Source organism: Schistocerca nitens, chromosome 1 (assembly GCF_023898315.1).
Source record: "Schistocerca nitens isolate TAMUIC-IGC-003100 chromosome 1, iqSchNite1.1, whole genome shotgun sequence".
Classification (NCBI taxonomy): Eukaryota; Metazoa; Arthropoda; class Insecta; order Orthoptera; family Acrididae; genus Schistocerca; species Schistocerca nitens.
This window is the reverse complement of record NC_064614.1, coordinates 474,269,755-474,291,002: the sequence shown is the minus strand read 5'-3', so window position 1 is coordinate 474,291,002 and position 21,248 is coordinate 474,269,755. Positions and strand designations below refer to the sequence as shown.

Genomic DNA, 21,248 nt, shown 5'->3' with positions numbered 1-21,248 from the left:
TGTAAAGGATAAAAGCCCTTAGCATCTACTTTATAAATTAGTGATACCATCTACTGTCTCAGATCCGTCAGTTCATTAACATTTTGCTGTTACTTGTCAATTGGTAATTTTCAGTACATCCAATTTAGCTTTCGACAAAATTCTCAAAAATTTGAGAAGGTTTTCAAAAAGATTTCTCTTGTCTATTATATATTGTAACAACACAATCATCTACATGAGTGAAGAAAGAAACCAGGATGTAGGGTAAAATTGAACTTGCACATACATCCTATTTTTTCCACATACTACCTTCAGAGACATTTTACAACAGTGTTTAGGATCAATGTTTCAATTTGCCTTCCACAAATGTCTGATGTAGCCTCCACTGGATGCACAACGAATATCCAGATAATTGCATCCTGTACTTTCTTGAACATGTATGGAGTTACTGTTATTGCCATGTATGGAGTTACAGTTATTGCCATGCAGTCCCACTTCACCCATAGTTGTTGAAAGGAGAGGCACAGAAACTTTTGGAGCTTACTTCAGTTGCTTCTCCCTCTCCCTCCCCCTCCCCAAAAAATATCACACGTTCCAAGATCAGGCAACTTTTACAGACTAATGGTGTAATGCGAGGTCTGTACAACCCGATCCATCAGTGAGGCTGCTCACCGTTAGGAATGATCTTAATGTAGGTGCCAGTGACGTGGTGTTACATTCTACATAAAAATGGAATTTTGGCATGCTCTTGCAATTGTGGAAAAGGCAGATTCTCAACATATCCAGGTATGTGATTCCTGTATCCATTTTTTTATGCAATAAGAACAGGCTGTCAAATTTTTCTCAGAAATATGTACACAACCCATGAGGCTGTGTAGGTTTCTCATGCTCCACTAAATCTGAAATAAAACTGTTGTTGTCCAGCTACATGCCCAAATTAATTAGAAATCTCTACATGATAATGTTCACCACCATTTTGAACACACTTGTAATAGCGAATCCTTGTGACTTGAAATGCAAATGTTGGCATAAAACATGCCAGACATGAGGACTGTCTAAAGCTACTCTCAGAATTGGACCTGAAAGCAAATGTGGATGTGGGGATGAAAAAATTATGTGATGTCACAGCGTGAAATTTCATGTTGTGGGGCATTTTTAAGTGTAAAAGATAGAAATGAGATCCTTGAGATTTTTGTATTGTGGAGAGGTATGAGGTCAATGAAGCTGAACTCAAGAGACACCATGCTGGATTACATTGTTTCCAGTTAAAGCCCATATTTATGTTTTTATTTTTTAACTGTTACATGATATATGCTGTTCCAAAGCATCACATTGAATATCCATCTTTCTTGTGCGATTTTTTACAATAAAATGATTTGCAAGAACAGAGTGGTTGTTAAACACTATCTGAACTTCATGATTTTCATATAACAACTTATATGCTGTGAAAATGGTATCTGAACTTCGTGATTTTCATGTAACAACTGACATGCTGTGAAAATATGTCTTTTTCAAGGCACTGGCAAATTTTACGATTCATAAAAAATGCACTGTTTCAGGTACGCTATGTTACAATTACATGTCACTGGTTGAAGCCCTCAGAGCAACATAAAGCATGCAAAATCAGAAACAGTTGACTAAGGTTTATTTGACATACACACAAATTAAGATGTGAAAGGTGGATGGTTTGCATCCTGCTTCCTTCAAATATTTTTTGTCACCGTCATGTTTTCTAGAAAATTCTCAACTTTATTATTAACATATGTGTAAATATTCAATGTTATGTACAAGCAAGACCACTTCCATTTAAAGCAATCATTTTGTGAATATGGGCCAATGAATTTCAAGACAACTGTCTAAGTCAATAGTTGGTTCCTAGCAATTTTGTACAGTGTATCCTGCAGACTAGACACAGCTAGCACATAGACAAAGGAGCTGAGAAACATTTCTCATATGAGGACGTCTTAACTCTCAGATGGGCAACAAGTAATACTTCTGTGGACTACGTTTAAATTGTTAAAGACGGTCAACGTATTCAATGTGCACATGCAGGCCATCTACGGATTCCCCCCTTACATTAGCAACCAACTGTCAATACCATTATCGAAGGCTTTGAGCTGTAGGAGAGGTAGTGCTGTACTCATGACAAGAATCAAGCCTCTGAATTATAAATGAGTTCCACCTGTTGAAACAGAATGCAGAACACCCATCATCCACTCAACACCAATTGAGCAATGAACAAGTGATTGAGGGAACCAGCTGCATCAGGCATATGCATACTGACAACCTACAATGTGCACCAATGTGAACTTTTAGTTTTGATGTGAAAGTTAAAATTCACATCAACTTTTATCCTGACTTATATGTACAAGATACAGTTTTGTGTAATCAGACCAACCTTTTGAAACCTGCTGTATATTGGTAGTTAGGATTTCTAAAGAGTTCTAATATTGAGAAAGCTGTTTCCACATACAGAATGGTTGTTTTTGTTTCTTTGCAGATAATGCAAACATTGTGGTAAGTGAATCCAGAAAGATCTGTCATAACAAACATTTATTAATGAACTGTTTCTCACTGAACTTTGAAAAGACTACATGCTGTTCAGATTTCCAAACAGTGTATGTTTAAAATCTGATGACAAGCAGAAAGAGAACAACTTAACTATGTTAAATTCTTGGGACTACATTTTATGATAAATTCGACTGGGAGGAGCCCACCACAAAACTACTGAAGCATTTACACAAATCTTCATTTGAAATGTGTTACCAGACATGGGCAATATACAAAGAACCTGGCTTACTTTCATTCCCTAATGTTATATGGGAACTCATTTTGAGGTGACTCGTCAATCCAGAAGTGTGTAATACAAATTAATTGTGATATGAATTGTGGTGATGTTCATGGAACTGGGAATATACCCACTTCTGTTTCCCAGTATATTCATTCCTTAATGAAATTTCGCATGAATATCAGCTCTTTTTTCCGCACAAACAGTGCAGTGTAGGCAAAACAATAATAAGAATAAGCTACATTAAATATTCTCATCACTTATTTTAGTCCAGAAAGATGTCAATTATTCAGCAACACACATTTTCGATAACTTGCCACTGGCCAAAGAAAGTTTAAGTTTACTTTAAATTGTATTTCATTTGTAAATAAAGGCTTTGTTAGCGCCCAACATGTAGTCATTGATGAATACATTTTTATCTTACCAAATTATGAGTTACATAAAAAACCAGCTTTGCACATTTTGGGTGGATGACTGGTCAGTGTGTTGCATAATTATTTTGTGAACTTTAGCATATAGACATTTACATGTACAGGATAAATTTGACATTACCTTTTACAAGAAAATGTGCAGCTTTTTACTTATTCCTAGACTCTCATTCTACTTAGGATCTGTGGAAGGAACATTAGCACAGCTCTTTTGTAAATATGTATTGCACATTGTTTGTTAATGGCATGTTCTATATCCTTGAGGACCTCCTCAACATGGATTATGGAACAGAAAACTTAAACAATGGAAAATCCAGGATGTTATGTAACAGTATTAGAGAAGTAAAGTTGCTACGCACCATATAGCGGAGATGCTGGGTCATGATAGGTGCAACAAAAAGGTTCACACAATTATAGCTTTCGGTCATTAAGGCCTTTGTCAGAAACACACACACACACACACACACACACACACACACACGTCTGCAGTCTCAGACAACTCAGACTGCATACGTATGTAAAAGGTTGCGTTTGCACAAGTGTGTGAGTGCGTGCGCTTGTGTGTGTATGTGTGTCTATTGCTCACAAAGGCCTTAATGACCGAAAGCTATAATTGTGTGAATCTTTTTGTTGTGCCTATCACGACTCAGCATGTCCGCTATATGGTGAGTAGCAACTTTTCTTCTCTAATACTGGAACAGAAAACATATTGCATATACCAGCTGACATACTGATGAGGATATTATCTGTGACTTAAATTCTTTTCAATGAGTTGGTGCTTTGTGAGAGACAGCAGTACTGTCTGTTCACGGTAAACTGATGATGGGTGCAATGCCTGTCTGGAATGACTTTGCCCTCACATTGTGGTTACTGAAGGGAGAAAAGTGGTGAGGGGAAGGCAGCATCAGCTGCTTGCGGCATTGCTGGCACCACCACCCACATTTTGTGCTTAACACAAAATCAGTGGCAGCACTTGCAGAAATATTGCTCACTTAAGTGACACTTCCATTGGATCAGAAACCACCTAATTTTGTTTATCTATTCATGCACAGGAGTTAACCTAAATTTTATATATTATTCATTTATCAAAAAGCAGATGAATGCACAACTTACGACAGTATGAACTGCAAGTCAAAAACTGATTTTTGAAATCTGTTTGCGCACTGCATTTACTAAACACAGCACAGCAGTAATGATTATAAAGTGTAATTAACTATGCCTGAAACAATTGTCAAATGATCTTCACTGAAGATCACTATCATTTACCGTATTTACTCGAATCTAAGCCGCACCTGAAAAATGAGACTCGAAATCAAGAAAAAAAAATTTCCCGAATCTAAGCCGCACCTGAAATTTGAGACTCGAAATTCAAGGGGAGAGAAAAGTTTTAGGCCGCACCTCCAAATCGAAACAAAGTTGGTCCATTGCAATATGAGAAACAATTTAGGTCGAATGAAGAACGATACAGCTACAGTAGCTAGGTTTGAGTCTTAAGCTTAGCAGTTAAGCTTTACCAGGTACCCACTGCTACGCATCAGGTGCTCCATCCGTATTTATACGGGTACCCTTCTGTATATTGAGCAAGCAGTAAAGGAAACAAAAGAAAAATTCGGAGTAGGTATTAAAATTCATGGAGAAGAAATAAAAACTTTGAGGTTCGCCGATGACATTGTAATTCTGTCAGAGACAGCAAAGGACTTGGAAGAGCAGTTGAACGGAATGGACAGTGTCTTGAAAGGAGGATATAAGATGAACATCAACAAAAGCAAAACGAGGATAATGGAATGTAGTCAAATTAAATCGGGTGATGCTGAGGGGATTAGATTAGGAAATGAGACACTTAAAGTAGTAAAGGAGTTTTGCTATTTAGGGAGTAAAATAACTGATGATGGTCGAAGTAGAGAGGATATAAAATGTAGACTGGCAATGGCAAGGAAAGCGTTTCTGAAGAAGAGAAATTTGTTAACATCGAGTATAGATTTAAGTGTCAGGAAGTCGTTCCTGAAAGTATTTGTATGGAGTGTAGCCATGTATGGAAGTGAAACATGGACGATAACCAGTTTGGACAAGAAGAGAATAGAAGCTTTCGAAATGTGGTGCTACAGAAGAATGCTGAAGATAAGGTGCGTAGATCACATAACTAATGAGGAGGTATTGAATAGGATTGGGGAGAAGAGGAGTTTGTGGCACAACTTGACTAGAAGAAGGGATCGGTTGGTAGGACATGTTTTGAGGCATCAAGGGATCACAAATTTAGCATTGGAGGGCAGCGTGGAGGGTAAAAATCGTAGAGGGAGACCAAGAGATGAATACACTAAGCAGATTCAGAAGGTTGCAGTAGGTACTGGGAGATGAAGCTTGCACAGGATAGAGTAGCATGGAGAGCTGCATCAAACCAGTCTCAGGACTGAGGACCACAACAACAACAACAACAACCCTTCCTTTATCACGTGCTTTGTCTGATTTGAATTGATTGCTTATTTTTCTTTGCTCTGATAAAGTGCCGTTCTCTTTGTTACAGGTGTTTACGTCACTAAGCTGAAAATGCATTACTGTACTGTGTCATGCATGCATTGTTTGTCGCATTCTGATAATGAGTGTTTACGGCATGGCTTGCTTTTGTGCACGCTACTGCTGCTTACAATAAAAGAGAGAGAGAGAGAGAGAGAGAGAGAGAGAGAGAGAGAGAGAGAGAGAGAGAGGAATTGTCTCATTAGCGAGACAATGGCAATAGGCTGCTGTTTGTTGTTACTTACGCTGCTGCTTTCTTTGATAATGATAAACAAGAACCAAATAGACTGCGTATGATAGAAGATGTTCTGAACGAAAGTTTAGCTAAAATTTTTCTCTGTTTGAAAATCTTTGATGACGCCTCTTTAGTACATTACATTCTGCACAGAAATTAGAGTCATCTTAGATTTAAAAATCTAGTCAATTGCCGTGCTTCATTTTAGACTGTATCACTACTAGGCATAAGAATAATACGAATATAAACATGTCATAATTCGTATATTCTTCCGGGTTTGCTGTTGTCTCACTCTAGTTTCGTAGCTTATTAGGAAGACAGGAATTAAATGAGATAGCAGCAAATACGAAAGAATACATGGCAAAATGTGTATATTCGTGTTATTCTTATGGTGAAGAGACTACTGCATGTAATTCACAATTCATTAAAGTTCCTGTTAACAATCATCTCTTCTCACAGGTAGGAAAAAATTCAGAACATAGAGTTGGCCATATTGACAAACATCCCAAACAGTCTTGCCAGTCGGATTTTGGTAGTACATTGAAATGTTGCTACATTCGAAGATGAACAATACGGAATTTGTATTTACTTCGTTGGATAATGTATGAAAATGCAGTGGTCGAAACTCGGGGCGGAGAAAAAAAGCTAGTCTTCCACCTTTTTTTCTTTATTTAGTTACTGACGCAGAGGTTTTGGCGCCGGTATTTATCTTTGTGCTTGCAAAGCATGCCTGTGTAGCGCTACATATATTCGACGGCAGAAGTTAGTTGTGGCGGCACCTACCAACATTTTTCAGAACTTCCGCTTACTTTGCACTCGATTCTAAGGCACAGGCGGTTTTTTGGATTACAGAAACCGGAAAAAATGTCCGGCTTAGATTCGAGGAAATACGGTATGTCTGACATCACCACCACCACCACCACCACCACCACCACCACCTGAGGGCATGGTGCTGATAACTTCATCGATGCCATTTCCATTATACCATTTTGGATCTAATACTCTTACTCCAGCTGCTACACTTCCCTGCAGTAATCTTGCCAGTCCTGTGCAGTAACTGAAAGGAAAGCAGCAATTAACAAGATCCTGCAATATTTTCTTTGGCATGTCACCAGTAGCATTGCTCTCCTTGGAATTGTGTTTTATTTTGGCCCATGCCAATTCTATGGCAGCTTGATAGCAGTTGCAGGGCAGTAAACAGACTACTTTGTGGCCTTTGCTCTCAGCAATTTTATCCACACTGTACACTTTCACTTTCACGGCTGGTTCATTTTCCTATATTTTAGACAATAATTCAACCTTCCTCACTGAATCAATTCAGTTAATAGCCTGTCTCTTAACAACTCTTCCATCGTGATCCTGAAAACGTATTTATTAGGCATTCTATTGAACTCTGCTGTGCTTTGACACATTATCCACACTATCACAGAACTGGGTGGAATATTAGGAACCACCGCATCTTGCCCTCCTCCCCCCTCCTGCCGACACCCACTAGTTTAGTCAACTTCAAGAAGTTTGCAAGTTAATGGAAGCAATTTCTTGTATGAAGCTTTGTCCTGGTTCAGGTCCTGGTGTAGCACAGTTTTAATTTGTCAGGAAGTTTCAAATTAGTGCACATTTCACTGCAGGGTGAAAATTTAGTCTAGATTCTTGCATCTTGATGTAAGTACTTGCTAAATTTGTCATTTTGTGCCTGTTTTTCTCCCACTTACAGATGTGCATATTCAGTACCAGTTCAAAAAAGTGTGTCAAAAAGGAGAATGACACAAAGACAGATGAACTGAAACAAATTCACCATTAGAACCCCTAAACACACACACACACACACACACACACACACACACACACACACACACACACACACACACACACAACCAGCACCACCAGTCAGGGAAGTACAAAATGAGTTTACCAATCAATTTGTTTCTCCAGAACGAAAATTAGAATGGCAATACAGATGCCTTTACATTTTAGGTGACTTAAGTTATGTTTGTGATAAAAGTAGTAAATACTGGTTTTAAAAATCGAAGAGTAATTAAAAGGCAGCCTCCTGGTAAGATACCAAGCCGCATTTTTGTTTCCTGTTATCAAATATTTGATTATACAGTAGATAAGAAATGTTCAAAATCTGCATATGACATCCTCAAAGTTTTCAATCTAAGCGAAGATTTTGATTAACTGCATTATGTTTCTTGGTACACAACAGGTATTTGCAGCAAGTTCCTGAAATAAACGGATTCCAGTGACTTGAAGTAACTTGAGTAAGTTTTTGTTCCAATGTAAACACCCCAGCAAGTGTTTCCTTAAGTTACTTGCTAGTAGATACAAGCCTTTTGTAATACTTCACATCTAGAGGCAGCTTGACTTTGGCAGCACTCAGACAAACAAATATCTTTCAAGTAGTCCGATTTTCTATGTTTCTGGAAGCACTGCTGAAATCATCAAGTTATCGTAACCAAACAGTGCATAGAGGTAACAATGCAGGCCTGATGTTTTAAGTGTTGAAGTGACCCTACTATTTTTGTTTCAGTTAGTGTTTTATTACTCCCACAGCTATTTTAAGTGCTAAGGACCATGTCAATCTGTGAAACTACACCCTTTGGCACTATCAATAGAAACTGCTGTCGCAACAACAACATAAGGAAAAGATAGATTGCTACTCACTGTAAAGACGACACATTGAGATGCAGCCAGACACAACAAAGCGACACTTACACAATAGCTTTTGGGAAAAACTATTTGTCACAAAAGGAAGAAACATGCACACATATTCATGCAAGCAAGCACATTTCATGGAGAAGGGCAGAAGGGGAAACAAGTGCAGGTGGTTTGGCACAGGATGGCAGACAAAAAGGATCTGAGGTGTGAATAGAACAGAGGGGGTGGAAACGTGGGTGGAGGGTGTGGGGACAGTGAGTTACTGTAGATTGAGGCTGAGATAATTATGGGAGCAGAAAATGTGTTGTAAGGGTAACTTATGCCAGTGCAGTTTAGAAAAGCTGGTGGTGTAAGGGAAGATCCAGACAGTTCCAGTAGTGAACTAGCTATTGAAATCAAGCCCGGTATGTTCAGCTGCATTTTGTGCCACAGGGTGCTCTACTTGGCTCTTAGCCAAAGTTTGGGAGTGGCCACTCATCCTGGTGGACAGCTGGTTGATAGTGATACCAATATAAAAAGTTGTACAATGACTGCAGCAGAGCTGGTATATGACACAGCTGCTTTCACAGGTGGACCAGCCTCCGATAGGGTAGGATACGCCTGTGACAAGACTGGAACAGAAAGTGCTGGGTGGATGGATCAGGCAGATCTTGCACCTGGATCTTGCCAAGACACCCTATCTTCATTCTTCTACAATCTCAACACCTTCTCTCCCACTACTTCACCTGGATCTCCTCAAACCAGCATGCAACCTTCCTGGACATTGTCCACTTCATCTCTAATGGCTCCATCCACACCTCTGTCCACAAACCCACCAACCAGTAACAATCCACCAACAATACTTGCATATGAACAGCTGTAATCCCTTCCATATCAAAAAAATCTCTCTTACAGCCTGGCCACCTGAGAACAGTGTATCTTCAGGAACAAGAACTCCATTGCCTAATATGCTGAGGGTCTCTATATTACCTTCACAGACAGGCACTATCCCTCAGACCTAGTTCACAAATAGCTCTCCTGTGCCATTTCCCCACCTCCAATCACCCCACCACCCACAAGGACCAGCTACAAAGGATCAGCCATTACCACTCCAGACCGGAACAACTTCACCACATCCTTCGTCAGGGCTTTGCTTATGTATCATCATGTTGTGAAACAAGATATGTCCTACTCAAAATGCTTCCCACCTCTCCTCAAGTGGTGTTCCTTCACCCACTATCTCCATATCCTAGTCCACCTCTGTACTCTCAAACCCAACCGCTTGCCACAGGGATCACATCCCTGCAGAAGACCTAGGTGCAAGACCTGTCCAATTACCCACCCAGCACTTCTACTCCTTTGATATGCTTATCCTATCCCATCAGAACCCAGGCCACTTGTGAAAGCAGTCATGGCATACACTGGCTGTGCTGCAATCATTGCACAGCTTTTTATATTGGTATAACTACCAACCACTTGTCCACCAGGACAAAAGGAAACCATGTAACTGTGGCCAAGAACAAAGTGGATCAACTTGTGGCACAACATGCAGCTAAACATAATATGCTCGATGTCAATGGCTGCTTCGCTACCTGGGCCATCTAGATCCTCCCCTACATCACTAGCTTTTCTGAACTGTGCAGATGGGAGTTATCCTTACAACACATTCTCCACTCCTGAAATTATCCCAGCCTCAACCTACAGTAACCTACTGTCTCCGCAACGTCTGTCCTATTACTCCTCCCTATTATCATCTCCCACCCTTTTTGTGCACCACCCTCTGCCGATACACCTACCTGTCTTTCTCCTTCCCAGCTTCTCTCCCTTTTCACTCCATCTCCCCTTCCTTTTTCCACCTCCCTGCTCCACAGCCTCCCGACACTGTGCCTGTTGGCAGTCTAGTCCCTGCAAGCTCTACAGACAGTGCTCTTCTCTTCCTCCACCTTTGCCCTGCTATCCCTTCCCCTTCCCCACCCTCCTACAGATTGCTGCTTCTGTTCTGCACGACAGTTTTACTTCAGTCCGAGCTGCAGGAGATCATGGTCACGTGTGCGAGATGCATGCTTGCTTGTGTGAATGAATGTGTATGTGTTTTCTTTTCTGATGAAGGCTTTGGCCGAAAGCTATATGGAAGTGTCTTCATTGCGCCCGTCTGCAACTCAATGTGTGACCTTTAAGGTAAGTAGCAATCTATCTTTTCCTTACATTGCTTATATTCCAGCCTGGAGTTTATACTATTTGCTAAAATAAAGTAACTTATTTAAGGAACACACAAGGCAATGAAACATATCTAGGAGTTAAATAGGAAGATATAGCTGTCTTGCATGAAGTAGAACTTATACAAATATTTTCTGTGGATGTACAATAACCAAAAGGAATATGAACATTCAAATGGTAAGAGGTTGACATTAAAAATTCATTATTCTAAAAGCCTAAAGATTAAATAGTTGAAGTTTCTCATGGTACTTAGTATCAACATTATACTCTGAATACCATTACATTTTTGTATCCGTATCCTATCTTACAACTCAAGCCACTGATCAGTTTCGATAAATAATGTGTGAAGGTAAAGCTTGAACATTGATAAAAATGTTTCAAGTATTATTATGCTTAAAATAATTTGTTTCATATTCTTCAAGTTTACTTTCTGCTTTGACAGACAAAAGCAAGGGTAGCTGCTGTGAAACACTTTGGCATTACGTAAAATATATTTTATAAAAAAATGAGTAAACACATCAGAAATATTCCACCTCTCTTATATAAAACAGTTGTTACAACATTACCTGTAATGTCCACAACCTCTTGCATAGGTACATAATATTCATAAATACATTCCAATAAATGACTGCCAAGCCCATGCCTTTGAAATGGTGGTAATATCAACATCTGGCCAATACGAGGCCTGATGTTATTGGGGTAAGCATAGAATTCATAGACAGTAGCAAACCCAGCAACAGCATACCTGGCACTGCCATCAATTTTATATTTTTCATAGCTGAAACAGTCATGCTTGTTCTTAGATAAGTACACAAATCCAAAATTATTCTGATACAACATTGAGGACAGCTGTACTCACACTACAAACATTCTCCAGTGATCATCATCAGTATCAATTAAACTAGCTGCATCAATGTACCACAATAAAAATGTTTGTAATCTTTCATGGTAATCCTGGTAACCTGGTACCAACACATCGCAAACGTATACCTCAAAAACTCTTTCAGTTATTTCTTTATCTATAAAAAGAAAAACAATTATTTTATATAATACATACAACATGAAAAAGCAACTAGAGATTAAAAACATTCAATAAGCTTACTAATTGGGAAGGATTTCTTCAGTGTTCCCAAAGGTACAAAATCATAATCTTTTGTAATCTCTCTACAAAAATCATCTATATTTGTGTAATATCCAGGAGGGATGGTTTTTGACATTTTCTCCAGTACATCATCAGCCTGGAAAGAAAACAGTCTGGATGATAAAAAGAACTATTCATTTCATATTTTTGATACAGATATGTACTTAATAGCACGACAGTTCCATACAACAGCAAAGCTTGTCATGTAACACAGTATAAACAACAACAATATGAATTAGGATAATCGTTGAGTAACAAACAGGCACATTTAAAAATACACTATTTAAAAGTAGACTAAGCTCCCAAAGTCCTCCTCCAGATTTAAAAAAAGCACACATTCATACACACACCATGTAAACTCATGCAGATGGTCACTTCATACCCGTGTTATGAGCGCCTTGACTGAAGTGAATGGCGAACTTGTCTGAGAGGGGTAGTGGGGTACGACACTGGCGAGGAGTGGGGATGGGGAGATACATCAGGATAGGGGTAGAGGAAGGTTCTGCAGTTATGCTTGTACAAGTGTGCAGGCATGTGGCAGGAACAGGATAGTAGATTGTCAGGTGTAGTATGGGATAGCTGTGCTACAGGAGTGGAGTGTCAGGTATGGGGTAGAAGCGAAGAGAAAAGGACTATGCAGGTGCACTGGGAAGAGGCAAGGTGTACGTGAGGCTGGAATGGGAGTAGGGAAGGTCATAGAGGCATTTGAGCGCAGACACTAGTAAAGTTTGAGTCTAGGGTGGTTACGTGAAAAAGTATATATTGCAGGGAAAGTTCCCAACTGCACAATTCAGGAAAGCTGGTGGTGGTGGAAAGCAAACAGATGGCAAAGGCTACGAAGCAGTAGTAATCAAGTGCACCGCATTGTGCGGCATGCTTGGCAACTACAGGGTGGCGCACGAAATGTGTTACCAATTGTTTCTTTCACAATTTACGATGCACATTGGATATCCTGCTGGGATCTCTACAGCAGTACCAGCAGAGCTTGGAAAAACGAATGAGTCACGAAATGACGTGTAATTCACAATACTGCCGCTAGGAGACTAGTAAGCAGCAATGGCTGACAATGGAAGACTGACGACACAGCAACGATCGGCAATTGTGTTACTTTTAATGAAACGAAAAGCCTTGTTGTGACTCAGAGGCGTTTTCGACAACAGTTTAACACATGATGGGTCCCTTGCAAGAAGACCATCCATAGGTTATACGATAAATTTGTACAGGAAGGAACAGTATTGGAACGAAGCGAGCTCAGCCTAAGCCTGTTTGTTCGCCGGAGAACATTGAAGCGGTACGAGTTGCTGTACAGAGAAGTCCCGGGAAATTGTGTAGAAAGGCAGCAGTGCAACTGGGAATATCCAGACGCTCCGTTCAACACATTCTTAAAAGTGACCTCCATATGAATCCATTCAAGATGACCTGTGCACAGAAGCTAACTGAAAAACACAGGCAGCAGAGACTACTGTTTGCTCAGTGGACGGAGGATAGGGAAGAAACTCTCAACAACGTTTGGATTTCAGACGAGACGCATTTTCGTTTAGATGGTGTGGTTAACAAACAAAATGTACGCTTTTAGGCCACTGAAAACCCACAAGCGCTTCATGACCGACAACATTACGCTCCGAGGATTACAGCATGGGCAGCAATTTCCAGTCACGGACTTATTGGATCCTTTTTCTTTGAAGAAACTGAACAGCGAGCGTTATTTGAGAATGCTTCACAATAGCTTCATTCCACAGCTTCTTGCTACTGCCTTGCCCTTCAACATGCAGTGGTTCATGCAAGATGGAGCAAGGCCACATACTGCAAACACTGTGTTGGAGTTTTTACACGAGCATTTCGACATGCGGATCAATTTACTCAGGTTTCCAGGTCGCTTCAATGACTTTCAAAATTGGCCCCCCAATAGTCCAGACCTCAATCCATGTGACTTTATTCTTTGGGGGTACCTAAAGGAAAAAAAATTCCCGAAACGTCCACGTGATTTAATGGAGCTCAGAAGACTTATTCTTCAAGCTTGCAGTGAAATTATGGAAGACGTGCCGTAGTGTAATCACTAACTTCAGTGTTCGTTTGAAGGAAGTTAGGAAACAAAATGGTGGACATATTGAGCATGTGCTGAGTTAGAACAAATCTCCATGGACGGCTCTTCATTGTAGTATATGTTCCTTTCAGATTGTATTGACAATAAAGTTTATATTAAAAAACAAAATGGTAAGATTTCGTGCGTCACCCTGTAGGTAGTCCAGCTGCCTCTTGGCCACTGTTCAGCAGCGGCCATTCATGTGTACAGACAGCTTGTTGGTGGTCATGCCCACTTAGAATGTCCTACAGTGTTTGCGGTTAAGTTGATAGATTGCATGGCTGTTTTCACAGGTGGCCTTGCCTTTGTCAGGGTAAGAGGTTTCTGTGACAGGCCTGGAGTGTGTGTGTGTGTGTGTGTTTTTGAGGTTTACGGGCGCTAAACAGTGTGGTCACCAGCGCCCAGACAGGCCTGGAGTAGGTAGTAGTGGCAGGATGTATGAGACAGATGTTCCATCTAGGCATTTTACAAGTACATGAGCCATGGAGCACAGGATTAGGAGCAGGTGTTGAAAAGGGGCAGACAGTGATACTGTCTAGTTGGGTGGGCAGCAATATACTACTGTGGGTAGGGTGGAGGAGGATATTTATCATTTCAGTGCACAATGAGAGCTAGTCTAATGCCTGGTGGAGAACATGATTCACTTACTTCTGTCCTTGGTGATACTGAGTCACAAAGGAGGAAGGAGCGGGTTTGGTGGCACTTCTTTGTGTACTGCTGATAAGTGGGTATGTGAGAAATGGTAGGTGACTGTGGAAACAAGGCAAGGGAAATCTTGTCTCTGGATGTAAGTGGAGAAGTTAATTTTGATCCATGAAGGACTCAGTGAAACCCTTGGCATATTTGGAAAGGGACTGTGTCACTGCAGATACAAGGGCAGCTAGGCAGTTTGGAAGGGACTACATGTTGTGGAATGTGTAGCAGCAGTCAAAATGGTGAGTTCAATGTGAACAAGAGTGCTGATCGAGTCATCTTTGAAGTATATGTTGAAATTGAGGGTGATGAGGACCACCAGGTGAAGCAAATAGAGGAGAAGGCATTGGGGTTTTGGGGAAATGTGGATAGGACATCCTCACCCTTGATCCAGATATCAATGATCTGTGAGAGAGGTTTGGGATTCTATATGGCTAGGAAGTTTTCCTCTACATGGCCCATGAATATGTTGGTGTAGGATGGTGCCAGTGGGTGCCTGTGCCTGTACTGAGGAGTTGTTCGCAACTGATTCCTTCAAGGGAGACATAATTTTGTGTGATATAGTTGGTCATGGATGGTGGTCAGGAAGAAGGTTGTAGGTTTGAAGTCAATCGGCCACCTGGAAAGGTACTGTTCAATAACAGCAAGGCCATGGGCATTGGGAATGTTGCTGTAGAGGGAGGTGGCACTGACTCTACCGAGCATGGTACCGGGTGGTAAACAAACAGGAACTGTGAGTAGTCAGAAGAAGAAATGGTTAAGTGTTGCACACAGTACTTGTTACAATGGGTGTCCTGTGTGTTGGGTTTATGCAGCTTAGAAAGCATACGGATGGTATGAATGCAGTGAGCAGGAAGATTGAGGAGGGCAATACGTCGCCGAGCAGAGATTCTGGATTTCATGAGGGACTGGATTTGGGGAATGTGGTCACAGTGGCAGGGCTTGTAAGTGGACATATCAGAGCTGGCAGAGCCCGTCACCCAGGTAATCTCTAAGCTTCATAGCACCAGTGGTGGATCCTTTGCCAGCAGATAAAAGTGTCAGGTGGGACAAGGTTTCAGGAAACGGATTGCAGTTCTTTCTGTAGATGTGTGAGGATTTCCATGTTGACAGAGATAGGGACTGATGGTAAGGCAGTCTAGATACAGAAATACTGGAAAAAATGTCAAGGAATAATTTTGTGTGTGTGTGTGGGGGGGGGGGGGGGGGGGGGATAGATTACTGTTAGATAAGAGGTGTAAATTGAGGGGTACAGGGTTCATAATTGGTTTTAGATTGATTCTGATTGGCAAGGAAGGTGGTGAAAAAGTGTTTACACTGTAGGCAAAGGGAGAAGCAGAGTTCCTTAACAAGTTCAGCTTGACTGAATTTGGGAATGAGGCACATGGCGAGGCCTTTGGAAATGACTGAAGCTTTTGTAGAAAGGTTCGTAACTGTGTTGTAGATCCATTTAAGCTATAGGTCCTGTAGAGTGGAGGGAGGAAATTCCTAATGGCGTGGTCCCCCACTCATAACTTAGTGGCATCCAGGACTGAAGAAAATGAATCACATTCTCCAATGAAGTTTCAAATTATGTCTCATTGTGCTGTGAAATGATAAATATCCTCCCCACCCCTCCCGAAGTGTTATTCCACCACACATCCATCTTGTACAATATCCTTGTCCGTCCCTATTCTACCCCTGCTCCTAAACCTTTGCCCTACGGCTCAAATTCGTGTGGAAGACCTAGATGCAACATCTGCCTCATACATCCTCCCATTAACATCTATCCTAGTGCTGTCACAGATATCGCCTATCCTGTTAAAGGCAAGGCTACCTGTGAAAGCAGCTATTTGGTCTACCAATTGAACTGCAAATACTATGGAGCATTCTATGCCAAACTGTGGCCTACACAGCCAGACCACCCAGATGCAGAGCGTGTCAAATGACACTGAATGCTTTACAGCCTGTATGTTCTGTATTTTTCCCACCAACATCAGCTTTTCTGAATTACACAGGTGGGAAATGTCCCTGCAACATATCCTTCATTCACATAACCACCATGGACTCAATCTACACTAGTCCCTGTTCCCACCAACCACTATGACCAAACTCTCACTCCAGGTACACAAGTACCTTCTGTCCTCCCAGCACACTTGCAAAGTTCTTTCCCCTACTGACACCCCTCCCCCCATGCCCCTGTACACTCCCACAGGCAGCACTGATCATTTTTCCCTGCCCCTACCCTGCTCTGTCTCCCCATCCCCATAACTATTGTACCCCCACTATCCATCTCAGCCAAGATCACAACTCGCCACCGTCACACCACAGTGTCCAGAGACAACAGTGGTCAAATGTGTGTTAATTGTGCATGTGTGAATGTGTTTTTATAAATCTGAAAGACTCTGTTTATTAATTTAGTCTACTTTTAAATGTGCCTGTCTGCCACTCTTTGCCGCCTCTATATGGTGAGAATATAATCTAATTCATATCACTGTTACTCCACCCCAGATTTCCCACATACTTGGAATGTTCCCTAATTGCGTCCCAAAAGGCAGTGAGTGAATGCTGCTACAATGGTCACTCTATGCACGGTCACTTGTCCACTAGCAGCTCCATATGCCTTTACAATTGTTGGCAAAAAAAGAAAAAACAATATTTTCATTTTTTGTTACAAACGGTATGGCACAATGGCAGCAACTGACACTATTTAACTTACAGAACTACACAAATGTGTAAAGTAACAAAATATTATTGAACAATAGTACTTCAACAAAAAGTAAAGAAGCTGATCAAATTACAAACTATTTACTTACTAGGGAACTTTAATGTGCAACTGAATTTTGATCTCTGGAAGTGTTCTTTCTTGCTGACAAGTCTAATTGTGGCAAACTCTGCCTCAAAACACAAAAATTTGAAATTACTCAATATATTCTATTTTACAGCAAATTGTATGCAGATGATCTGGTTTGAAATAGCTTTATTTTCTGCATATAAATATCAAATATGTAACTAGTTACTGGTACTGTACATCACCTGGTGAAGCCCAATTTGGAAAGATAATGGGCATAAGAAGATATTTGCACAATAAAGTGTATGAAAGCAACAACATATCAACACGCTATGTGATCTGCTGCCATGTTAATTGTGGGCAGTTGAATGGTTTATTTAAGACACACACCATGTAATGCACCACAATACTCAGCTGTGGGATCTAGCAGTTAATAGCAAAGAAACGTGTACTTTTGTTTGTTAGCAAAAGCTCAAAAGATAATATAATGTGGGCACTAAATGTTGCAAATTAGGTGGTGGATGTTTCGAACTGTGGTTGCATCGAATACTGCTACAAGTTGCAACTAAACTACGTTGTTAACAATACTCTGCTGACCTCAACAAACAATTGCGTGGTGGCCATCCCTGAATGCTTTGTGTTATGCATTGCTCATTGTTTTGTTTTCTTACTTTGAAATATGTGAAGTGAATAATCCTGGTCCATCACAGATTTCAATTGTGACCCTTACAACACCAGAAGATATTTACGATCCCTGTGACAAAATGTCAGTTCTGCTGTAGGCTGCTCCCCAGCAAAAGGGAGGCAAAGAGTGCCCGCATTCTGCACTATAGCAATTGGAATACAAAACCTGTAACTTTTTGGAGTGCGCCAAAATTCTTCCCATAACATTAGAATAGAGTAGCCACACATTCAGTCCTCCTCCTGCATTCAGTGCCTTGACAGTCCTACCTGTAGTGTTGTCAAGCATGTCTTACAGCTATGAATGCACATGAAAGGTCAAAATTAGTAGTCTGCATATTTTGTAATCTGAAATTGGACAGGAAAAAACAAACAATGTCCAGAAAAACTATATCAGAGATGTATTCAGTTCACTGGCAGGAAAATGCTGCTGCTAATCAACAGAACAGTCTTTTTGAAAGCTTAAGTACAGTCAAACAAAGAAAAAGGCTATTTCTGAATACAAGGATACTGACATTTTTGCAAAAGTAAACATTCCACAAAAAAAGTTTCTAACTAGCACACTTTTTTAACAGTCAACTTCAAAGAACTAATGCTTGCTTTGCCTTCGTGTAGTGTGACAACCTTTTAAATTTGTGCATCTAATCATTTGCCAACAAAGAAAATAGATATGAATTTCGACAAAAATATATGTGAACTTCACAAAAAATATATGCTATATTTTCCAGTCCCCTACTAATTGCTTGTCAGTTCAGATGGTCAGGCACAAATTAAGACTGATGTTGCAAATCTATGCCCTTACCAAACCTAAGATAAGAGATACCTTCATCCTCTTCATTTTTCACAGCATTCTCAGGTAAATCATTACAGATTTATTCGGACATAAGTTCTGCAGATGTTTCTTTGTAGGACTAAACTATCTCCATTGAATTCATTACAGATTGTTCATTGTTCTAAATAATGGTTGCACCTCTGCCATACTGTCGATATATGTACTAAATTCACTAGTAACGAAATGTTAACCACATACTAAACCCATCAGGTCTCCTACTTATAAGTACATTTAATGTACTTACAAAAATTAATAAGATCTTACTGCACTACAAGTTTCAGTGGCCAGACTTGGGCTGCTAACAATCTTAAAATGCAAAATAATTCTACTGACATTTATACTGGGTAATATTCAGCATATTGAGAAATTACTGTCATTCATTGGACTGAATTATCACTGCATCCTCACTCTCATCTCATTCAAATAAGATGGGTTGAGTGACAAAATATATGAAACAAAGTAGTTTCACCATGCACACACAAAAATTCTTTCCGCAAATTCTTAACAATAGGTCTTATTCCTTGGAAAGAGCAGTTTCAGGAGATTTTTTTTATAGGAACAATTTAAACAAATCACTAGTGAAGCAATGAAGTGTAAGTGTGTGTGTGTGTGTGTGTGTGTGTGTGTGTGTGTGTGAGGGAGGGGGGTTTACTTCAAACACAAATTATTGTTCTGTAACATTTTCTGTTTTTCACACATTTGTTATGTTGAATATTGTGTTTCCACCACCATTTGCAACTGAATGAAAAAATAAGCAATAGTTGAGTAGGAAAAGAATAAACTTTGGTCCATTCTTTCTGAAATTACTGATTATGTTTCTTTTTGGCTCTTTACCAAAAGAAGGCATCACCCAGTCTGTCCAAGCCCTGACTCACAGGTAAATTCAGAAGTACTTTGTCGGTAAGTTATAGATGCAGAATGACACGTAGCTTTTAATATACGTACTGACATTAGTGTAGTTTACATTGTATTCCTCTCTCACAATTACAACAGATCCAGTTTTCAATAAGTCTGCATCACATTCCAAATTTTGCACTTTCTTTAAGAATAGAACCTGGCCAGTGTGGCAGCATGGTAAAGTTTACACTCGAGGAACTAGGAGGGAAGGCAGTAAAAGCTTAGCCTCTGGTGTCCTTAGTAGTGTAGCACTGCCACACACTGCATATTTAAATGTAAAATGGTGCTTTTCTTTGAAAATATTTCTCACACACTATGACTTTGCCAGCAGTTACTAAAACAATGTTTATGAAGCCACATTTTGTCTACAACCAACGGCCACTTTCATTCATCTACATCTACATCTACATTCATACTCCGCAAGCCACCCAACGGTGTGTGGCGGAGGGCACTTTACGTGCCACTGTCATTACCTCCCTTTCCTGTTCCAGTCACGTATGGTTCGCGGGAAGAACGACTGTCTGAAAGCCTCCGTGCGCGCTCTAATCTCTCTAATTTTACATTCGTGATCTCCTCGGGAGGTATAAGTAGGGGGAAGCAATATATTCGATACCTCATCCAGAAACGCACCCTCTCGAAACCTGGCGAGCAAGCTACACCGCGATGCAGAGCGCCTCTCTTGCAGAGTCTGCCACTTGAGTTTATTAAACATCTCCATAACGCTATCACGGTTACCAAATAACCCTGTGACGAAACGCGCCGCTCTTCTTTGGATCTTCTCTATCTCCTCCGTCAACCCGATCTGGTACGGATCCCACACTGATGAGCAATACTCAAGTATAGGTCGAACGAGTGTTTTGTAAGCCACCTCCTTTGTTGCTGGACTACATTTTCTAAGCACTCTCCCAATGAATCTCAACCTGGTACCCGCCTTACCAATAATTAATTTTATATGATCATTCCACTTCAAATCGTTCCGCACGCATACTCCCAGATATTTTACAGAAGTAACTGCTACCAGTGTTTGTTCCGCTATCATATAATCATACAATACAGGATCCTTCTTTCTATGTATTCGCAATACATTACATTTGTCTATGTTAAGGGACAGTTGCCACTCCCTGCACCAAGTGCCTATCCGCTGCAGATCTTCCTGCATTTCGCTACAATTTTCTAATGCTGCAACTTCTCTGTATACTACAGCATCATCCGCGAAAAGCCGCATGGAACTTCCGACACTATCTACTAGGTCATTTATATATATTGTGAAAGGCAATGGTCCCATAACACTCCCCTGTGGCACGCCAGAGGTTACCTTAACGTCTGTAGACGTCTCTCCATTGATAACAACATGCT

At 40.5% G+C, this 21,248-nt stretch overlaps 1 protein-coding gene across 1 annotated transcript in view; it reads right to left on the bottom strand.

Annotated features, from left to right (window-relative positions):
* The window catches only part of LOC126251991 (histone acetyltransferase type B catalytic subunit), a 72,016-nt gene that overhangs the window by 2,700 nt on the left and 48,068 nt on the right, over positions 1-21,248 (bottom strand). The window contains exons 5-7 of the mRNA XM_049952775.1: positions 11,898-12,033; positions 11,655-11,814; positions 11,362-11,573 (exon numbers count right to left, since the gene is read on the bottom strand). Coding sequence (XP_049808732.1) covers positions 11,362-11,573; positions 11,655-11,814; positions 11,898-12,033 — 508 coding nt within the window. The remainder of the gene's footprint in view (positions 1-11,361; positions 11,574-11,654; positions 11,815-11,897; positions 12,034-21,248) is intronic.